This window comes from Solanum tuberosum, unplaced genomic scaffold (assembly GCF_000226075.1).
Source record: "Solanum tuberosum cultivar DM 1-3 516 R44 unplaced genomic scaffold, SolTub_3.0 scf00304, whole genome shotgun sequence".
In the NCBI taxonomy this organism is placed as follows: Eukaryota; Viridiplantae; Streptophyta; class Magnoliopsida; order Solanales; family Solanaceae; genus Solanum; species Solanum tuberosum.
In genome coordinates this window covers 699,772-718,126 of record NW_006239227.1, presented here as the reverse complement: position 1 = coordinate 718,126, position 18,355 = coordinate 699,772, and the positions used below count along the sequence as shown (strand labels likewise).

Sequence of the window (18,355 nt, the reverse complement as noted above, 5' to 3'; positions counted from 1 at the left end):
TCTAATCCCACCAAGATTAGTCAGCCTCATACCCAACAATATGAAAGAAATGTCGAAAATAAATCAACAACAACATAAGTGCGGAAAACTTAGCCAATTTCAAATACCACCAAAATCTGATTGTCACTTGTACAAGCCTCAATGCATGAAATAAGGAATTGAAAGATAAATACAAGTCTCATGTCTTTGTTTATCGAATAGAATAAAACATAATGTAATAAAGAAGAGGACCTATCGGGATGACAAGTAGCTACCTCTCAAAATCCCATAAAAGCCTCATAGAAAGATGAAACACTTTCTATGAAAACCTAAGATCTTGAAAACCCCCCAATTTATCATTTCAAAACCTTGATTAAACACTTATAATCATAAACAATAATGAGTAAATGAATATTTAAGATTAGAAATCGTTACCCAAATATTTCTTCTAAAAAATCTTGTTCAAATCGTCACACCAAAGCTCCCAAAACTCAATAATGGAGAAATGGGGATGAAACCCTAAAATTTGGAAAATATTCTTTCTAGGGGTCCTCCGCGAACGCGGACCCCTATCCGTAAATGCGGACTTTAATGAAGCCCGACCCTCCATGAATGCGGGAGCCTCTCCGCGAATGCGGAGACCCACTCACAGGTCCCTACGCAAATGGGGCAAGCTTCACAGACAAGGGAAACACAAGTTACAACAACAGAAAACCAACCAAACCCACATTCTCCGAAAGGACTATCGGGATTTGTCCCGAACCTCAAATATATAAACCAAATATTCTACTCGACTGTAATCAACGTTCTGGACACAATGATATCATCAAAACACGAATCTGAGGTCCCCTTAACCCAAAATCTTTGAAAGTCACAAGAAACAAATGTAACACATAAAATGACCAAATCAAGCTCGAGGTCTCGAAAATTCAACCAAGACCTCTCATAAGCATAAAATCATCCCCCCAAATCCAAAGGAACTGTCGAAAATCTAATATGATTATCCGAATCCCAAATGTTTACCAAAGTCAACCTAAAGGCTAAAATTTTATAAATTTCCTACTTAGGACCTCAAATCCACAAAAAAACTCTGAATCTGAAACTGAATACGCTCTCAAACTAAATTTCACATTGTGGGACTAATGGAATCGACAAAATTCTATTCTGAGACTCGAAACTTCAAAAGACATCGAAAACTACTTTTTAGCAATTTTAGCCTTCCAAATATCCAAAATCTCCATAATTCATAACTTTTAACTCAAAACTCGAGACCAGTTTCAAAATCCAATCAGAAATGACTTGGGCCAGTATCGGGATGAGTTAAATGATAATTTTATAAAAATAATTCAAAAATGAACTTCCGGATTATTACATTATCCACTAGTAAAAACCATTTTTTCCCTCAAACATAAAGTCAAAGAATGTACCTGAAGCCTAAAAAACTGGGATATCTAGCACGCATGTCAGACTCCGTCTCCCAAGTTGCCTCACCAGCTGAACTGTGCTTCCACCACACCTTCACTAAAGCAATCTCTTTGGTCCTAAACTTTTAGACTTGCCTATCCAATATGGCTATAAGATCCTCCTTAAAGGACAAGTTTGGACCCAACATTACTAAATCAAGCGAAAACACATGGACTTATCTGACACGTACTTCCAAAGCATGAAGACATAAAACATAGGATGCATGGCTGACAAGCTAGGTGGCAAGGCCAATTTGTAGGCCACATTTCCTACTCTGCTCAGAATCTCAAAAGTTTCAATGAATCAGGGCTAAGCTTGCCCTTTTCTCCGAACCTCATCACACCCTTCATGGGTGACACTCGGAGCCAAACATGATCACCCTATATAAGCATTAAGGCTCAAACTCTCCGATCTGCATAACTTTTCTATCAACTATGGGCTGTCAATAGTCTACCCTAAATCATACGGACGTGCTCCATGGCATCTCTAAGCAAGTCTATGTCTAAAGAGTCCATCTCCGCCGAATCGAACCAACCAATCGAAGTTCTACAACACCTCAAATAGGGCCATCTAAACACTAGAGTGATAATTGTTGTTGTAGGAAACTCTTCTAAGGGAAAGTACAAATCCCACCGAGTACCAAAATCAATCACACAAGCTTGGAGCATATTCTCTAACACCTGAATCATCCACTCTGCCTGACCATCAGTCTAAGGGTGAAAATTGTACTCATATCTAACCGAGTATCCATACCATATTGTAAAGCCCTCCAAAAGTGAGATGTAAACAATTATCCTCAGTCAAAGCCAATAGAAATAAGCATTCTATTAAGTCAAACAATCTGACTGATATAAAATTGGCTAACTTCTATGTTATATACTTCACCCGAACTAGGATGAAATGGGCAGACTTGGTCAACCTGTCGAAGCCCACCCAAATAGACTCATAACCACCCACGGTGGTAGGTAGACCCACAACAAAATCCATAGTAATCCATTCCTACTTCCATGTAGGAATGGACATCCTCTGAGATACACTTTCGGGTTGTTGGTGCTCACACTTGATCGTTGGCAAGTCAATAATCTAGACACAAAATTTGCAATATCCCTATTCATGCCACACCACCATGAATGCTGACTCAGATCATGATACATATTTGTTTCTCCTATATGGACGGAATATCGAGAACAATGAGATTTGTCTAGAATGAATCTGGTCAACTTGCCCATCTTCGGCACACAAATCCTGCCTCCAATCCTCAAGAGACACAATAAAAAATCAAGCACAACCTTCTTAGTTTCCCCACCCAACACCTTTTATTAAATGAGACAAAACTTCTCATCATCAAACTAGCGTTCATGAATCTGCTCAACTAAGGAAGAATGTACCTTTATTAAAGCAATCAAGCCACCACTCTCCCAGAAATTTGTTATTGGATGAGACTATTGGCTAACTTCTAAACATCTTTAGCCAATGGTCTCTCCTCAACACTTAAAGCGGCAAGACTCATCATGATAGAAGTCTTCCTAGTCAAAACATCGGTCATCACATAAGCGTTTAGAGGATTTTAAGAGGTTGCCCCTGTGCTAGAAGTCTTCGTACTCCATATCATGAGTAGGATAGTTATTATCATGGGTATTCAACTGTCTAGAAGCATAGGGAATCACCTTTTCTTTGTGCATCAGAAAACCACCCAACTCGACTCCTGAAGCATCACAATAAATGGTAAAATCCACACCCTCCTTGAGTAGAGTCAAAACATGAGCCAATGTCAACAAGGTCTTAAGCTTTTGAAATCTCTCTTCACAAACATAAGACAACTGGAAGCTCACGCTCAGTCGAGCTAATCTGTTTAAAGGGGATGCAATAGTGAAAAAGCTCTGAACAAACTGCTTGTAATAACTTGCTAGCCCCATAAAACTCTTAATCTCGATACTGAAGTAGGCCTAGTCCAACCTCTAATTTCCTCAATCTAGGCTATATCCACCTGAATACCCTCCTTGGACACCACGTGTCCTAGAAATGCAACAGAATCAACCCAAAACTCGAACTTGGTGAACTTGGCATACAACTTCTTCTCCCTCAATCTCTGGAGCACAATCCTCAATTATTGATTGTTGTCCTCCCCAATCCTAGATTAGACCAAGATGTCATTGATAAAGACTATCGCAAAATGATCCAAATAAAGTAGAAGCACCCCGTTCATTAACTCCAAGAATGTTGCAGAGGCGTTACTCAAACCTAAAGACATCAAAAGAAACTCATAGTGCCCATATTGAGTCTGGAAAGTTATCGTAGGGTCATCTGATGCCCTAATCTTCAAGTGATGATAGCCGAAGCTCAAATCAATTTTAGAAAATAAAAATGCCTCCTGAAGTTGATCACATAAGTCATCAATACGAGGAATAGGATACTTGTTTTTCATTGACACTTAGTTCAACTGCTAGTAATCAGTACACATCCTCATGGTTCCATATTTCTTCTTCACACACAAGACATGAACACTTCATAGAGATACACTAGGGAGAATGAACCCCTTACTTAACAAGTCATGTAATTGATCTTTCAATTCCTTTAACTCTACTGGAGCCATGCGATATGGTGGAATAAATATGGGTTTGGTGCCCAACTCCAGGTCAATAGCAAAATCAATGTCTCTATCCAAATGAACACTTGGAAGATCAATAGCAAAAACATTTAAAAACTCTCGAACCAAGGGGATAAAATCCATGGGAAGTGGGCCCACACTAGTATGCCGAATAAAATCCAAATAGGACAAACACCCTTTATCAACCAACCTCTGAGCACGAATAAAAAAGATAACCCTGTTAGGGTAAGAACCGCTAACAACCATCCACTCAAATCCCGGGACATCAAACATATCTAAGATCACAGTCTTAGCATAACCATCAGGAGTATCATGATGCAGGAAGAGTCAAATGATACCTAATATAATATCAACGTCTACCATTCCAAATATGATCAAGTCTACCCAAGTATCATACCCAGTCAGATAAACAAGACAAGATCGATACACTCGATCCACCACTAGGGACTCACCCATTGGTGTAGAAATACACATAGGCACATGTATGCTATCAAACATCATATTGAATCCAACAGCAAAATGGGTAAAAACAATCGAGAAAGTAGACCCCGAATCAAACAATACAAACATACGTCGATGGCAAACTAGGACGATACCTGTAATCAAAACATTAAAAAAATTGGCCTTTGGCCTCCCTGGAAATACATAACACTATACCTATTTCCCACATTTAGTTTGAGTAGTACCCTGGCCTCCACTTTTCTAAATCGTAGCACCACTACTAGAAGCCCTATTGCCTTTGCCGAACTTACCTCTGCCTCGATCCCTAGTCAAAGGCACTGAACCTCTAGCTAGAGCAGTTGAATAAGTACACTGGGGTCCTAAGTGAGTCAGCAAAGGGCATTACCATATCAACAGACCCAGATCCCCACAACCATAACAAGATCTAGGAGTTGAAGACTACTATTGTGAACCAGATAAACTGTCATGACCACCTCTGCCAGAACCATAGGAACCTTGTGATGTCTGACCGCTCTCAACTGCTGGCATAGATGCATGCATTAGCCCACGATGCTGGAAAGAGCTGCCACCTCTTTGTGAACCTTTGCCTCTTAATGAGGCGCCAAAAACTTCCTGGAAAAGTAGGACCTCTTGAGGTCCCCAAACTGCTCTCTAACCATCATATCCGCCTCATTGGCAGTGCTCATGAGGTCTAGAAAGAAGCCCCCTCTCTAGTTGCTCGAACACATAAGATCTGATGGAGAAAGTTAATCCCCTCACGAACCTATGGACTCTCTTTGCCTCACCAGAACAATAGTTATAGCATGCCTGGATAGCTAGCAGAAACATGCCTCATACTCAACAACAGAAAAACTACATTGTGTTAAGTCCTCAAATCTCAATCTACTCTCCTCAATCATGCTACAAGGGACAAAGTGTCATTGAAAAGCACTAGAGAATGCATCCAACTTTGCCGGAGGAGATTCAACTGGCCTAGACCTCACACACATATTTCACCACTCTCTGGTGGTTCCGCAGAGTTGGAGTGTAACAAATTGAACACCATGCGCTTTAACCATACCCACTGCCTCTAGCGTCTCATGGAATAAGGTCAGGAACTCATGAACATCCTCACTCTTACAACCCTGAAACAAAGGTGGTTTCATCTTCTGAAATCTCTCATAGCTATGTTGATCATCTATTGTTAGAATAAACTCAAGAAAAAAATTGTTTACTATTAGCCGGTGTAGGAACCACTACTGGATGACCCACTAGATCATGAATAATCGAGCCTTCAATTATTGACCTAGGTCTGTGCCTCCACTCGCATCTGAGAACCCGATGGTGTGCCTGTCGCACCACCCTGAGTGAATTTCTTTAACACACCTAGCCTCCTCAACAAGGTATCCTAAAACAAATGAGCTATAAAATCGGGAGAAACCTAGTCCTCAACAACCTCAACTTGTGGTTCAGGGGAGTAGATTGGCCTCAAGCTGGTGTCGCTCCATGGGCACGTCCGCTAACCGATGCTACTCCATGAGCATGGCCTCTAGCTTGGGCCCTACCCCTAGCCCTAACTATGTCTCAGCAACTATCTTGAGGACTGCCTCCCCTTACCACTGGAAATAGATGCTCTAGTCCTCGCTATTTGCCAAAAAAACATGCAGAAACTCAACACTAGCAAAATTAACCACGCACAATAAGAAAGAATGAATTAAAAGAAAGTTTCCTAATAGTTTCCATAGCCTCTCTAAGATAAGTACAGATGTTTTCATACCAAAATCTACTTAGACTTGGCTTGTACTTATGTGAGACCTATGAACCTAGCTCTAATACCATTTGTCACGATCCAAAATGGACATGATGACACTCATCTAATTTTATCAAGGCAAGTCAGCCTTAAACCAAACAATATGAAAGAAATGTGGAAAATAAATCAATAATAGCATACGTGCGGAATACTTAGCCAATTTAAAATACCCCTAAAATCTGGTTGTCATGTTTACAAGACTCTAATGCATAAAATACATAATTGAAAGATAAATTCAAGTCTCATGTCTTTGTTTATCGTATAGTATAAAGAAACAAGAGGGCCCGCTGGGATGACAAGTAGCTAGCTCTCAAAATCCTCTGAATACCTTAAAGAAAGATCACAAAGGTCCGGGCTCAAAACCTACACAAGTGTAGAAGCAAGGGGTGAGTACCAAACAACACGGTACTCAACAAGCAACACACTAAACAAGGTAAAATTTATTTAGAATACGAGTACTCCTTTCATCCCAACCGAACCGCCTAAACTACAACATATATAAAAATTAGCCTAACCTAACACTTTACAATACACAACTCATAAGACTTAACAATCACGGTCCAACAATCATAGTTCAATAATAAAAAAAGTATCAAGTATGTCAATCACAAGTATCAAGTAGATCAATCACAAGTATCAAGTACATCAATCACAATAGTCAAACACTTGCCTAAACCATTTCCCATTAGTATAATATCACTAGCCGAAAACCATTTCTCACTGGTATAATATCACTAGCCGGAACCATTTTCCATTGACATAATCACCACATGTCTCATCACTGTGTACAAAATCAATGAAAATAGGAAATTTCACACCATAAGAAGAGACAATAAAATCAATAAATTCAAGTCCATAATGATGCCATCAAAACATTTCATCAATTAACAAATTAGGATCAACCTCACGAAAATTCACAAAAACACAACTATCAACATGTTACTTTTTTTGTTTTAATCCCCTTTCCATTCCTTAATCTCAATCAAGTGGAGTAATTGAAACCGTAACCTTATTCCCATAACAAGATTCTACAAGTTGTACAAGGTTTAGAAGTTCACTTTCCTTAATTTAATCAAGAGTAGAGTCTATCCTTCAAATTTTGGAAACTCTTCTCACAAGCTTCTGACCATAGAAATTTCACTTTCCTTTTGAGTTAATGTCATCAAATGTGAAGCAATAGAGGAAAATCCTTCCATGAACCTTCTATAGTTACTGGCCAAACCCAAGAAACTCCGTATATTTGAAGTGGACAAAGGTATAGGCTAATTCTTAACCGCCTAGGTTTTATTAGGATCGACTTAAATACCTTCAACTGAGACAATATGGCCAAGGAAATTAACGAACCTCAACCAAAACTCACCCTTGCTAAACTTAGCATACAATTCACGGTCTTTGAGAATTTGCAACACAATCCTCAAATGATCAACATGCTAATCCTCACTTTGTGAATAAATCAAGATATATCATCAATAAATACAATCACAAACATGTTAAGATATTGCTTAAGGACCTATTCATCAAATCCATCAATGCCATCGTGGCATTAGTCAAACTGAACAACATCACCAATAACTCATAATAATCATACCAAGTTTGAAAAGTCATATTTGGAATGTCATTTTCTTTCACCCTCAATTGGTGATAACTCGACCGAAGGTCAATCCTAGAGAAGTAACTTGCTCATTGGAGTTGATAAAAAAATCATCTATCCTTGGGATAGGATACTTATTCTTAATGGTAATATTGTTCAATTATCGATAATCAGTACACCTTCTGAGAGAACCATATTTCAAACAAACAATACCGAAACACCCCATGGAGAGATACTCGGTCTAATAAAACCCTTATCCAATAAATCTTCCAATTGGTCCTTTAACTCCTTAAGTTCTATCAGGGCCATATGGTATATTTTGCGTATCTATGAGAAGGTCAATACCAAAGTCTATTTCTCTTTCGGGAGGAATACCGGGAAGATCATCAGGAAACACTTTCGAAAACTCATTTATTATCGGGATTGACTTTAGAGTAGGGTCTCAGCATCTATATACCTAACTCAAACAAGATGATAAATGCAACCCTTAGAAATCATTTTCCTAGACTTTAGGCAAGATATAAAATGAACATTAAGAACATAATTTCCCCCTTTCGGTGACATGATAGGTTCGTTCGAAACCTTGAAAGTGACCAATCGGGTCCTACAATATATGGAAGCATAACATGCATGAAGTCAATCCATCCCCAGAATAACATCAAAATCTAATATATCAAGCTCTACAAGATCAACATGAGTGACTCTATGAGAAACGGAAATAGAAAATTTTTTGTAGACTCTCTTAGCCACAATAGCATCACCAACGAGAGTAGAGACATGAAAAGGGATTAGAAAGGCTTTTGGGACCAACTTCAAATTTCATGGTTAATAAGAAGTAACAAACGATAAGGTAATACCCGGATCAAGTAAAGCATAAACATCAAGATGAAAAACTTACAACATACCGTCACCACATCCGCGGAACCCTCACGATCTTGTCGAGTCTGAAGGGCATAAAATTTGTTTTGCTTTCGAGCACCCGAACCGGAACCACTATGTTGAACTTGCCTACCATCCCTTCCCTTAGTAACGAGCAATGAGAAATATCTTATTTTGTGACCACTCTTCCATACTCAAAGCAACCATCCATACCTGCTAAACACTTGCAATCATGTTTCTTACCACATCTAGTGCAAAAGAATTTGGGATAATTCTATTAGAAGAGATACATATATGATGATTTTTTTCTTCCTTGATCAAGGAGTTTTCCACATAAAAATGATTGTGTTGCTTTACTTTTTCACACTTTACCTTCTAGCATAGTTGGTAAAGAAGCTGATTCTTTAAGTTGGTAGATTGCAACAAACTAGCACTGACGCTTATTGTACTGAACCTACATGTATGTTACAATCAAGTCATTGAGAAGCCATTGAATATATTGTAAATATTTTAAGGAAAATATATTATTGCTACCCTTGTATGAACAACCTAAATGCATATTCCTAATTGTTTATCTTAACATGGAAAAACTTTCACAAATGATTGCGGTTAGGGTAGAAGGTTAGTATGTAGTTGAGTGTTGTCTCGTTTTTTTAGCGGGATAGGCATGGTAATAGTCTAGAGTACCGTGTCTATGGTAGTATTATCCCTATTCATGTAGTTTTATTGTCTATCATGGCTATTGCCTTTTGATTTTTGTTATCATCCGTTGTTTAATTTATTTTAATTATCGAACTATTTTGTTATTGTTACTGTTCTTTTTCTAAATGCTCTATAATGCTTCCCTTAAATTATTAATTGTCGTGTTTCTTCACTTTTGTATTTTCTCTTTTATAACTATTTAGTTTACTGCACTTGGATCGAGAGTTCTCGAAAATAGCTTTCTTTGCCTCCATAAAGTAGGGACATGGGCGGCTCAACAAAGTTCATGGTCTAAAGCTAAAAATTAATTTGGGCCTTAAAATAAAATTCAATATAATTTATTTTGATTTTTTAAAAGCTTTTTGTGTGACTATTCTTTTTTCAATTGATAATATAATCAATATGGGATATATTAATTCTAAAACAAAAAAGTACACCTATAAAATAAAAATATTTAAAATAACAATTTTTTTATGAAAAATAGGGTAATTTTAGATTTAAAGAAGTTGAAAATCTAATATCAAAATATAATATTTCGCCACTTTAATATAATTGTTGTAATACTTAAAAAGTGAGAAAAAATCGAAAGCATAGCCGTGTCTTAATTCATTCACATTCCACTCTTATATCTTATATTTTATTTTATATCTTAATTTAATCACATTCTTCAGCTCTCATATTTTACCGAATAAATATTTACATTCAGCTTTTTTAAATTTATAGTTCAAACTGGCACATCAATCACCATCAAGAAAATAATCTTACTCTTTTTTTTATGAGAAAAACTAGTACTCTACTTTTTTTATTTTAAAATAAAATAATCTACTACACTATTAGTCTATTACCTAAATTTGGGGCCCCAAAATTTTTTGACCCTAAAGGGGTTGCTTGACCTGCTTTATTGTCAGGCAGGCTCGGAATAAGAATAAAGTGTGCATACTTTCTATTCTTCTCATCATATTCGTGGAATTATACTAAATATATTATTGTTATTGTTATTTAAAAATTTATTTTTTGTGAGGTTTAATTTCTAGAATATCAACAATTATTTTAAAATTGAAAAAAAAAATAGTTGTAACACTAAATCATTTTCCACAAGGCCAAAATCCTCACTTATTTCCAATAATTTATTTTTTTTATTTTTTGACTTGGTCCATAACTTTGCTGGATAAGGACATAGTAAGAGGAGGACCAATATACACATAGTTGTGGAAAAAAATTGAGAGGGGAACATAAGAAAGAGAGAAAAAATGTTTCAAATATTATTAGTCTCGAAGTGAATGGTGTTTACCACGTGCAGGGCCGGCTCTATGTATACAAAAATAAGGCATTGGCCTTAGGCCCTCAATTTTAGGGGGCCTCAATTTTTTACCAAGAATAAATTATGTGTTAATTTTTAAAGAAAATATTAATTATTTATGATAAAAGTATATATTTAAAATTATTATTTTATTCTCTTCAACCCCATTCAAATAGAAGAAATCAACAAAATATTGCAGCTATGGTTCTAACTCTTATATTTATTTGAAATTTGTCAACTTATTACTTGTAGAACTATGTTAACAATTCATATAATGATTGCCCGAGTAAAATAATATTTTTCAACGTTGAATTAATAAAATCTTATTTAAAACTAATAATTGAAAAAGAAATCGAATAAATCATTTATATATAAAAAAAAATATTAGGTAATACTTTGCATTTAAAAATGTAAGAAAAATAAATTTTAAATAAATGCATGTGAAGTTTATTTAGATTTTAGGCCTCTAATTAAGATTTCGCTTTAGGCGTTCAATTACGTTGAGCCGCCCCTGACCACGTGAATAACGTATTATCAATGTAGATGTAGATATATGATGGATATAATAAAGATATAGATTAGGTTTGGAAAATGAAAAGAGAATCAAGCTTTTAGTCTCCTTTACTGTATTTATTTATTAGAAGTATACAAAGTCGTTTGCGTGGTCCTCTCAAACTCTTTTTTTATTCCAAGTACTAAATTAATTTCTATTTCAGCACGTTGGCTTTGAAATTTCTAAACCTTAAATAGTTTTTAATTTTTTTGGATTTATTCTGTATGTGATATCTGCATTGGAGCCAGAGGCGGAGTTAGGATTACGAACTTGAGGTTCTAAATTTTAGTGGAGTTTAAACTTATAACACTAGTGTGAAAAGTATTTTCACCACTCATTCTTACCATTGAACTGTCAATTAATTTTGTTAGGGGATTCACAAATTGATATACATATATATTTATTTAATTTTCTAATACAAATACAGAGTCAATTGACCATGAATGGCGAACCCCATCTGTCTCTTATTGGAACTCGACTAATTCAAATACATGCTCCATTCGGATGGAAGCTTTCCTATGCATGGGTGGAGCTAGCATACTGTTAGGGTTCATCTGAATCCCTTCGGTTAATTAGTGTCGATTAGTTAGGGTGTTTACTTCTTCAGATTTTGAACCTCCTTATTAAAAATCCTAGCTCCACCATTGTTTCTATGAAGGATTTTTCCGTATGTGATATATGTATTGGAGCCAGAAGCAGAGTTAGGATTACGAGCTTGGGGTTCTAAATTTTAGTGGAGTTCAAACTCAGAACACTAGAGTGAAAAGTATTTTCACTGCCCAGAGTTGTCAATTAATTTTGTTAGGAGATTCACAAGTTAATATGCATATATATTTATTTGATTTTCTAATACAAATACATAGTAACTGACCACGAACGGCGAATCCCATCTAGCTCCGCCTCTAATTGAAGCTCAACTAATTCAGATTCATACTCTATTCGGATGGAAGCTTTCCTATGCATCGGCGGAGCTAGTATACTGTTAGTGGTCCATCCGAACCCCCTTCAATGGAAAATATTATTATTTATACATGGTTAACATTATTTTTATCTACATATAGTAGATGTTGAATCTCTTTTGGTCAGTTAATGTGTTTACCTCTTCAAAATTTGAACCTGCTTATTAAAAATCCTAGCTCACCAATGTTTCTATGGAGGATTTTTCATATCCAAAATCAAACTTGGGAATAGTTGACCCATCCAGTGCACAATATATATCCTTTTAAGGAGTAGTCAATAGTATCTCTTCATTCATAGCTCAATCATTCTTCTTTGTTTCAAAGAAATGGAGAACCACTATTCTTCCTACTTGTTCTACTTAGCTATCTTATTGTTTTTTACTCCAATTTTATTCAGATATTTTTTCCATAGAAGAAGAAATCTCCCACCAAGTCCATTTTCATTTCCAATAATTGGTCAAATTTACTTTCTCAAAAGTACTCTGCATCTTACTCTAACATCTTTATCAGCTAAACATGGCCCTGTTTTATACCTCAAATTAGGCTATAATATGCCTGTGATTGTTGTGTCTTCGCCATCTGCTGTCGAAGAATGTTTAACCAAAAATGATGTTATATTTGCAAACAGACCTAAAACATTAGCCGGTGACAAATTCACCTTCAATTATATTGTTTACGTTTGGGCACCTTATGGACAACTTTGGAGGATTCTTCGTTGTTTGCCGGATAAGGACATAGTAAGAGGAGGACCAATATACACATAGTTGTGGAAAAAAATTGAGAGGGGAAACATAAGAAAGAGAAAAAAACGTTTCAAATATTGTTAGTCTCGAAGTGAATGGTGTTTACCACGTGAATAACGTAATTATCAATGTAGATGTAGATATGTGATGGATATAATAAAGATATAGATTGGGTTTGGAAAATGAAAAGAGAATCAAGCTTTTAGTCTCCTTTACTGTATTTATTTATTAGAAGTATACAAAGTCGTTTGCGTGGTCCTCTCAAACTCTTTTTTTATTCCAAGTACTAAATTAATTTCTATTTCAGCACGTTGGCTTTGAAATTTCTAAACCTTAAATAGTTTTTATTTTTTTTGGATTTATTCCGTATGTGATATCAGCATTGGAGTCAGAGGTAGAGTTAGGATTACGAGTTTGAGGTTTTAAACTTTAGTGGAGTTCAAACTCACAATATCAGTGTGAAAAGTATTTTCACCACTCATCCTTACCAGAGGCGAATCTAGGATTTTTCAAACATGGGTGCTCCCAGAAATATGTATTAAGTGGGAATTGATCCGAACATGGATGCATCAAGAAAAATGTATTCAGTGAGAATTGATTCTTAATGCTCAAGGTCAAAAGCTCAACATTTAACCATGTGGACCAAATAGACTTCTTATAGTACGGGTGCCAGAATATAATAATATACAAATTTTAGAAAATATGTACATTAAATATCTAGTTTTACGAAGAGACCATGGGTTCCGATGCCCTATTTTTTACCTTTAGATTCACCACTGATCCTTACCATTGAACTGTCAATTAAATTTGTTAGGAAATTCACAAGTTAATATTATATATATATAAAAAAAATTCTAATACAAATACAGAGTCAATTGAAACCCCACAAAGTATTTTCACCACTCATCCTTACCATTGAACTGTCAATTAATTTTGTTAGGGGATTCACAAGTTAATAGACATATATATATTTATTTAATTTTCTAATACAAATGAAGAGTCAATTGAAACCCCACCTAGTTCCACCTCTTATTAGAACTCGACTAATTCAAATTCATACTTCACTCGAACGGAAACTTTTCTATGCATGGGTGGAGCTGGCATATTGTTATGGGGTCCATTCGAACCCCCTTCAGCGGAAAATATTACTCCCTCCGTTCCATTTTATGTGAGTTAGTTTGACTCGGCTCGAAGTTTAAGAAAAAAAAAGACTTTTAAAACTTGTGGTCCAAAATGAATGATAAAAATTTGTGTGGGTATAAATCATTTCAATAATTGTAATATAGACATTTTATAGTTAAATTGTTACTTAATATAAAAATGTGTCATTCTTTGTTGGACTGACTAAAAAGAAAAGTAAGTCACATAAATTGAGACAGAAAGAGTATTATTTATATATGATTAAAATTATTTTTTATCTATATATAGTAAATATTGAATCCCTTTTAATTAGCTAGTGTGTTTACTTCTTTAGATTTTGAACCTTTTTATTAAAAATTCTAGCTCCATCACTAATCTTACAAAGGATTTTCCCATATCCAAAATCGAATTCGAGATGTCTGATGAACGGAATAGTTGACTCATCACCGCACAATATCCTTTTAAATAGTTAGTCTCTTCGCTCATAGCTCAATCATTCTTCTTTGCTTCAAAGAATGGAGAACCACTACTCTTCCTACTTGTTCTACTTAGCTATCTTATTGTTTTTTACTCCAATTTTATTCAGATATATTTTCCATAGAAGAAGAAATCTCCCACCAAGTCCATTTTCATTTCCAATAATTGGTCATATTTACCTTCTCAAAAGTACTCTGCATCTTACTCTAACATCTTTAGCAGCTAAATATGGCCCTGTTTTATACCTCAAATTAGGCTATAATATGCCTGTGATTGTTGTGTCTTCGCCATCTGCTGTCGAAGAATGTTTAACCAAAAATGATGTTATATTTGCAAACAGACCTAAAACATTAGCCGGTGACAAATTCACCTTCAATTATATTGTTTATGTTTGGGCACCTTATGGACAACTTTGGAGGATTCTTCGTCGTTTGACTGTCGTAGAGTTATTCTCTTCGCAGAGCCTTCAAAAGAGTTCTACTCTGAGAGATCAAGAAATTGGAACTTTTATCCGTTCTTTGTACAGATTTTCAACGAGTAATAATAATGGTAGTAAGAAAGTGGATTTGACGAATTGGGCTTTTACTTTGGTTTTCAATCTGATGACTAAAATTATTGCTGGAAAACATATCGTGAACGAAGAAGATGCTGGTATGGAGAAAGGGATAGAAATGATTGAAAAACTTCGAGGGACTTTCTTAGTCACTATATCATTTTTGAATATGTGTGATTTCTTGCCAATTTTGAGGTGGTTTGGTTACAAAGGACTTGAGAAGAAGATGGACATAATTCATAGCAAAAGAAATGAATTCCTCAATAGCTTGATTGATGAATTTCGACACAATAAAATTAGTGGTCTAAAGTCAAATGATACTACACTGATTGAAACTCTCTTGTCTTTCCAGGAATCAGAACCTGAATTCTACACAGACGATATCATCAAAAGTATTATGCTGGTTGGTATTCCATTATTTTTACCTCAAACTTTTAAATTGAAATTAGACTTTCATCTAACTTAGATGTGACTGCTTAAAACTTTTTTCTATATGGTTGACTTTGTATAAAAGAGGTTAGAGTGGGGAAGTATTTTTCTAATTGTAGATAAAAGGGGGGTCCAAATTGAATGGTTTATATCTTTTCTCTGCTGTCTGTCACTTTCAAGAACTTGAATTCCATGTTCATTTTATCTGAGCTGATTGTTAGAATAAACAAGGAGCAAAAACAAGGGATTGTGTACCTTAATATAGCGGAAGAATCGTTGATCTTGCTACCAAACGAATCACCCTGAGTCCAACTTTGAATCACTAGCAAACAAAGTTTTGAATCCACGAACTAGATGTATTGTGAATGTGTTGTTATGTATAGAATTAGAAAGGAAGAAGGGCCACACTCCCATGTTGATAACCATAGGTTACCATAAAAGGTTTGGTTGTTGAGAATATCATTAGGTAATAAAAATGTGCTCTCTATAACAACTTAAGTTTTTAGATAAGATGGTCACATATTTCAACATAGTATCAGAGTCAGGTTCATTCCCATTTGGACTCCCGGTTCATGGTTAGAGTGGGTAAAAGTCTCACATTGGTTGGGGAATGGATTGGTAGTCTCCTTATATGGATTTGGGTAATCCTCCCCTCATGAGCTAGCTTTTGAGGTTGAGTTACGTCCATGTGTCATATTTATAAATATCCAATATAGATTATTACGTAGTCCATGATATGTGTTTTCTGTAGAACATGAGCACTTGATGATGGCTGCAAATATTGGCATGCAGGTTATTTTTGTTGCAGGAACAGAAACCTCGTCATCGACAATCCAATGGGTAATGAGGCTTCTTTTAGCTCATCCTGAGGTATTGCATAAGCTAAGAGCTGACATCGACAACAAAGTTGGGAACAAGCGTTTAGTAAGGGAATCTGATCTCACCAAGCTTCCATATTTACGTTGCGTTGTCAATGAAACAATGAGATTATACCCTCCAGTACCACTTCTATTACCTCATTACTCAACTGAAGATTGTACTGTGGGAGGATATGATGTACCAAAACATACAATGCTTCTTATCAACGCTTGGGCGGTTCACCGTGATCCCAAAGTATGGGATGATCCTGAAAAGTTCAAGCCAGAGAGATTTGAGGCTACAGAAGGGGAAACAGAAAGGTTCAATTACAAACTTATACCATTTGGAATGGGGAGAAGAGCATGTCCTGGAACTGATATGGGATTACGAGCTGTTTCGCTGGCGTTAGGTGCTCTTGTTCAATGCTTTGACTGGCAAATTGAGGAAGAGGAAAGTTTGGAAGCAAGTTATCATGCTAGAATGAGTATGCAGAACAAGCCTTTGAAGGCTGTATGCACGCCGCGCAAAGATCTTGTTGAGCTTCTGTCCCAGCTTTGAGACAGTTTTATGTATACTAAGACCACTCTGCTGCACTTTGTATCATAGCAAATGTTGTAAAATTGAATCATGATTATGTGAGAAATAAGTAAATAGATGCAAGGTTATGTAATGCTGAAGAAAAGATTTATTTGTTATAAGGTGTTTTTGGCTCTCTTAGTAGTATTTTGGGAAATAAAAGTGTAGAATGTGTAATGCATAGCGTCCTACGTGACAATTTGCATCCTACACGGCATATTATCTGAAATATGTCAGGTAAGATGTGTACATCTACTTGTTCAATTTTATATAAGTTTAAGTGTCTATTTGTATACACTCAAAGTTGAAGGGTTAAAGTCAAGTTAAAGGATATATGCATTTTTTTTTGGCAAATTTCTTTTCTTTTTGAGAAAAATGAAAATAAACTTATTCCATTATGTGATTCTATTTTTGTAATTTTCAAATCTATTAAAAATAAAACTTTACTATAAAATCAAAATATCTAATTTAGACCTAGATAAAATATTTGAACACTTAAATGATGTAAAACCTTAAATTCGATAAAAAAAAAAAAAAAAATTAGGTGCTACCCATTAATCAATCCTTTTTCCTCCTAGGAATCCCTTGGAATGTGGGTAAAGGTTCAGACATATATAAATCTTTGGACAGACAAATGGATTTCTATGAATGAAGCACCATACTTGTTTACCTAAAAAGATACTCCCTCCGTCTCATTTTATATATCATCTCTTTCTATAAATAGCTGGACCACAATATTTGTCATTTTATAAAATTTATGCATAAATTACCATATTTTGCCTATTATACCCTTGATAGAATAGTTAATTAATCTTGTCATTTATTGATAAAGTTGACTTAAGAAAACATTAAGTAAGGGTAAAATGGTAAAGTTACATCATTTCTTAATGCAAGTGCAAAATAAAAAGGTGACATATAAAATGGGACGGAGGGAGTATAATTTTTCATCTATCCAACAATAGTTGTCCACTATATTATTTTGAAATACCCAACAATATTTGTCCACTTTATGAAATCAATGGATAATTTTATATTTACTTCCTAATTTACTCTTATCGTTAATTATAATCATTTTCCTATTGCATTTTTCAAGACATTATATTAATTATATTCAAAGGATATTACCCCTCAATTTCATATTAGTTGAATTGTTGAGGTGTTTCACACCTTTTAAGAAAAGAAGATTAAGACATAAATTAGGTATAACTTTCCATTTTACCTTTATTAAATATTGTCAAATTTATAATTAAAATAACTAAACAGTAATTAATAACTAATTTCAATACTAACTAA

At 35.2% G+C, this 18,355-nt stretch overlaps 1 protein-coding gene and 1 long non-coding RNA gene across 2 annotated transcripts; one reads left to right on the top strand and one right to left on the bottom strand.

The window, feature by feature from the left end:
- Positions 1–6,064: 6,064 nt before the first annotated feature.
- LOC107063093 (uncharacterized) lies at positions 6,065–13,552 on the bottom strand. Its single transcript, XR_001475078.1, has 3 exons — positions 13,518–13,552; positions 7,419–7,421; positions 6,065–6,075 (listed from the first exon to the last, which is right to left on the bottom strand). It is a non-coding gene; the product is annotated as an uncharacterized lncRNA (long non-coding RNA).
- A 1,045-nt stretch (positions 13,553–14,597) lies between these two features.
- Positions 14,598–17,357, top strand: LOC102585197 (isoflavone 3'-hydroxylase-like). Its single transcript, XM_006359670.2, has 2 exons — positions 14,598–15,602; positions 16,421–17,357. Exons 1-2 carry the CDS (start codon positions 14,685–14,687, stop codon positions 17,042–17,044), a joined length of 1,542 nt encoding a protein of 513 aa, XP_006359732.1. The 5' UTR covers positions 14,598–14,684; the 3' UTR covers positions 17,045–17,357.
- The last annotated feature ends 998 nt before the right edge of the window (positions 17,358–18,355 follow it).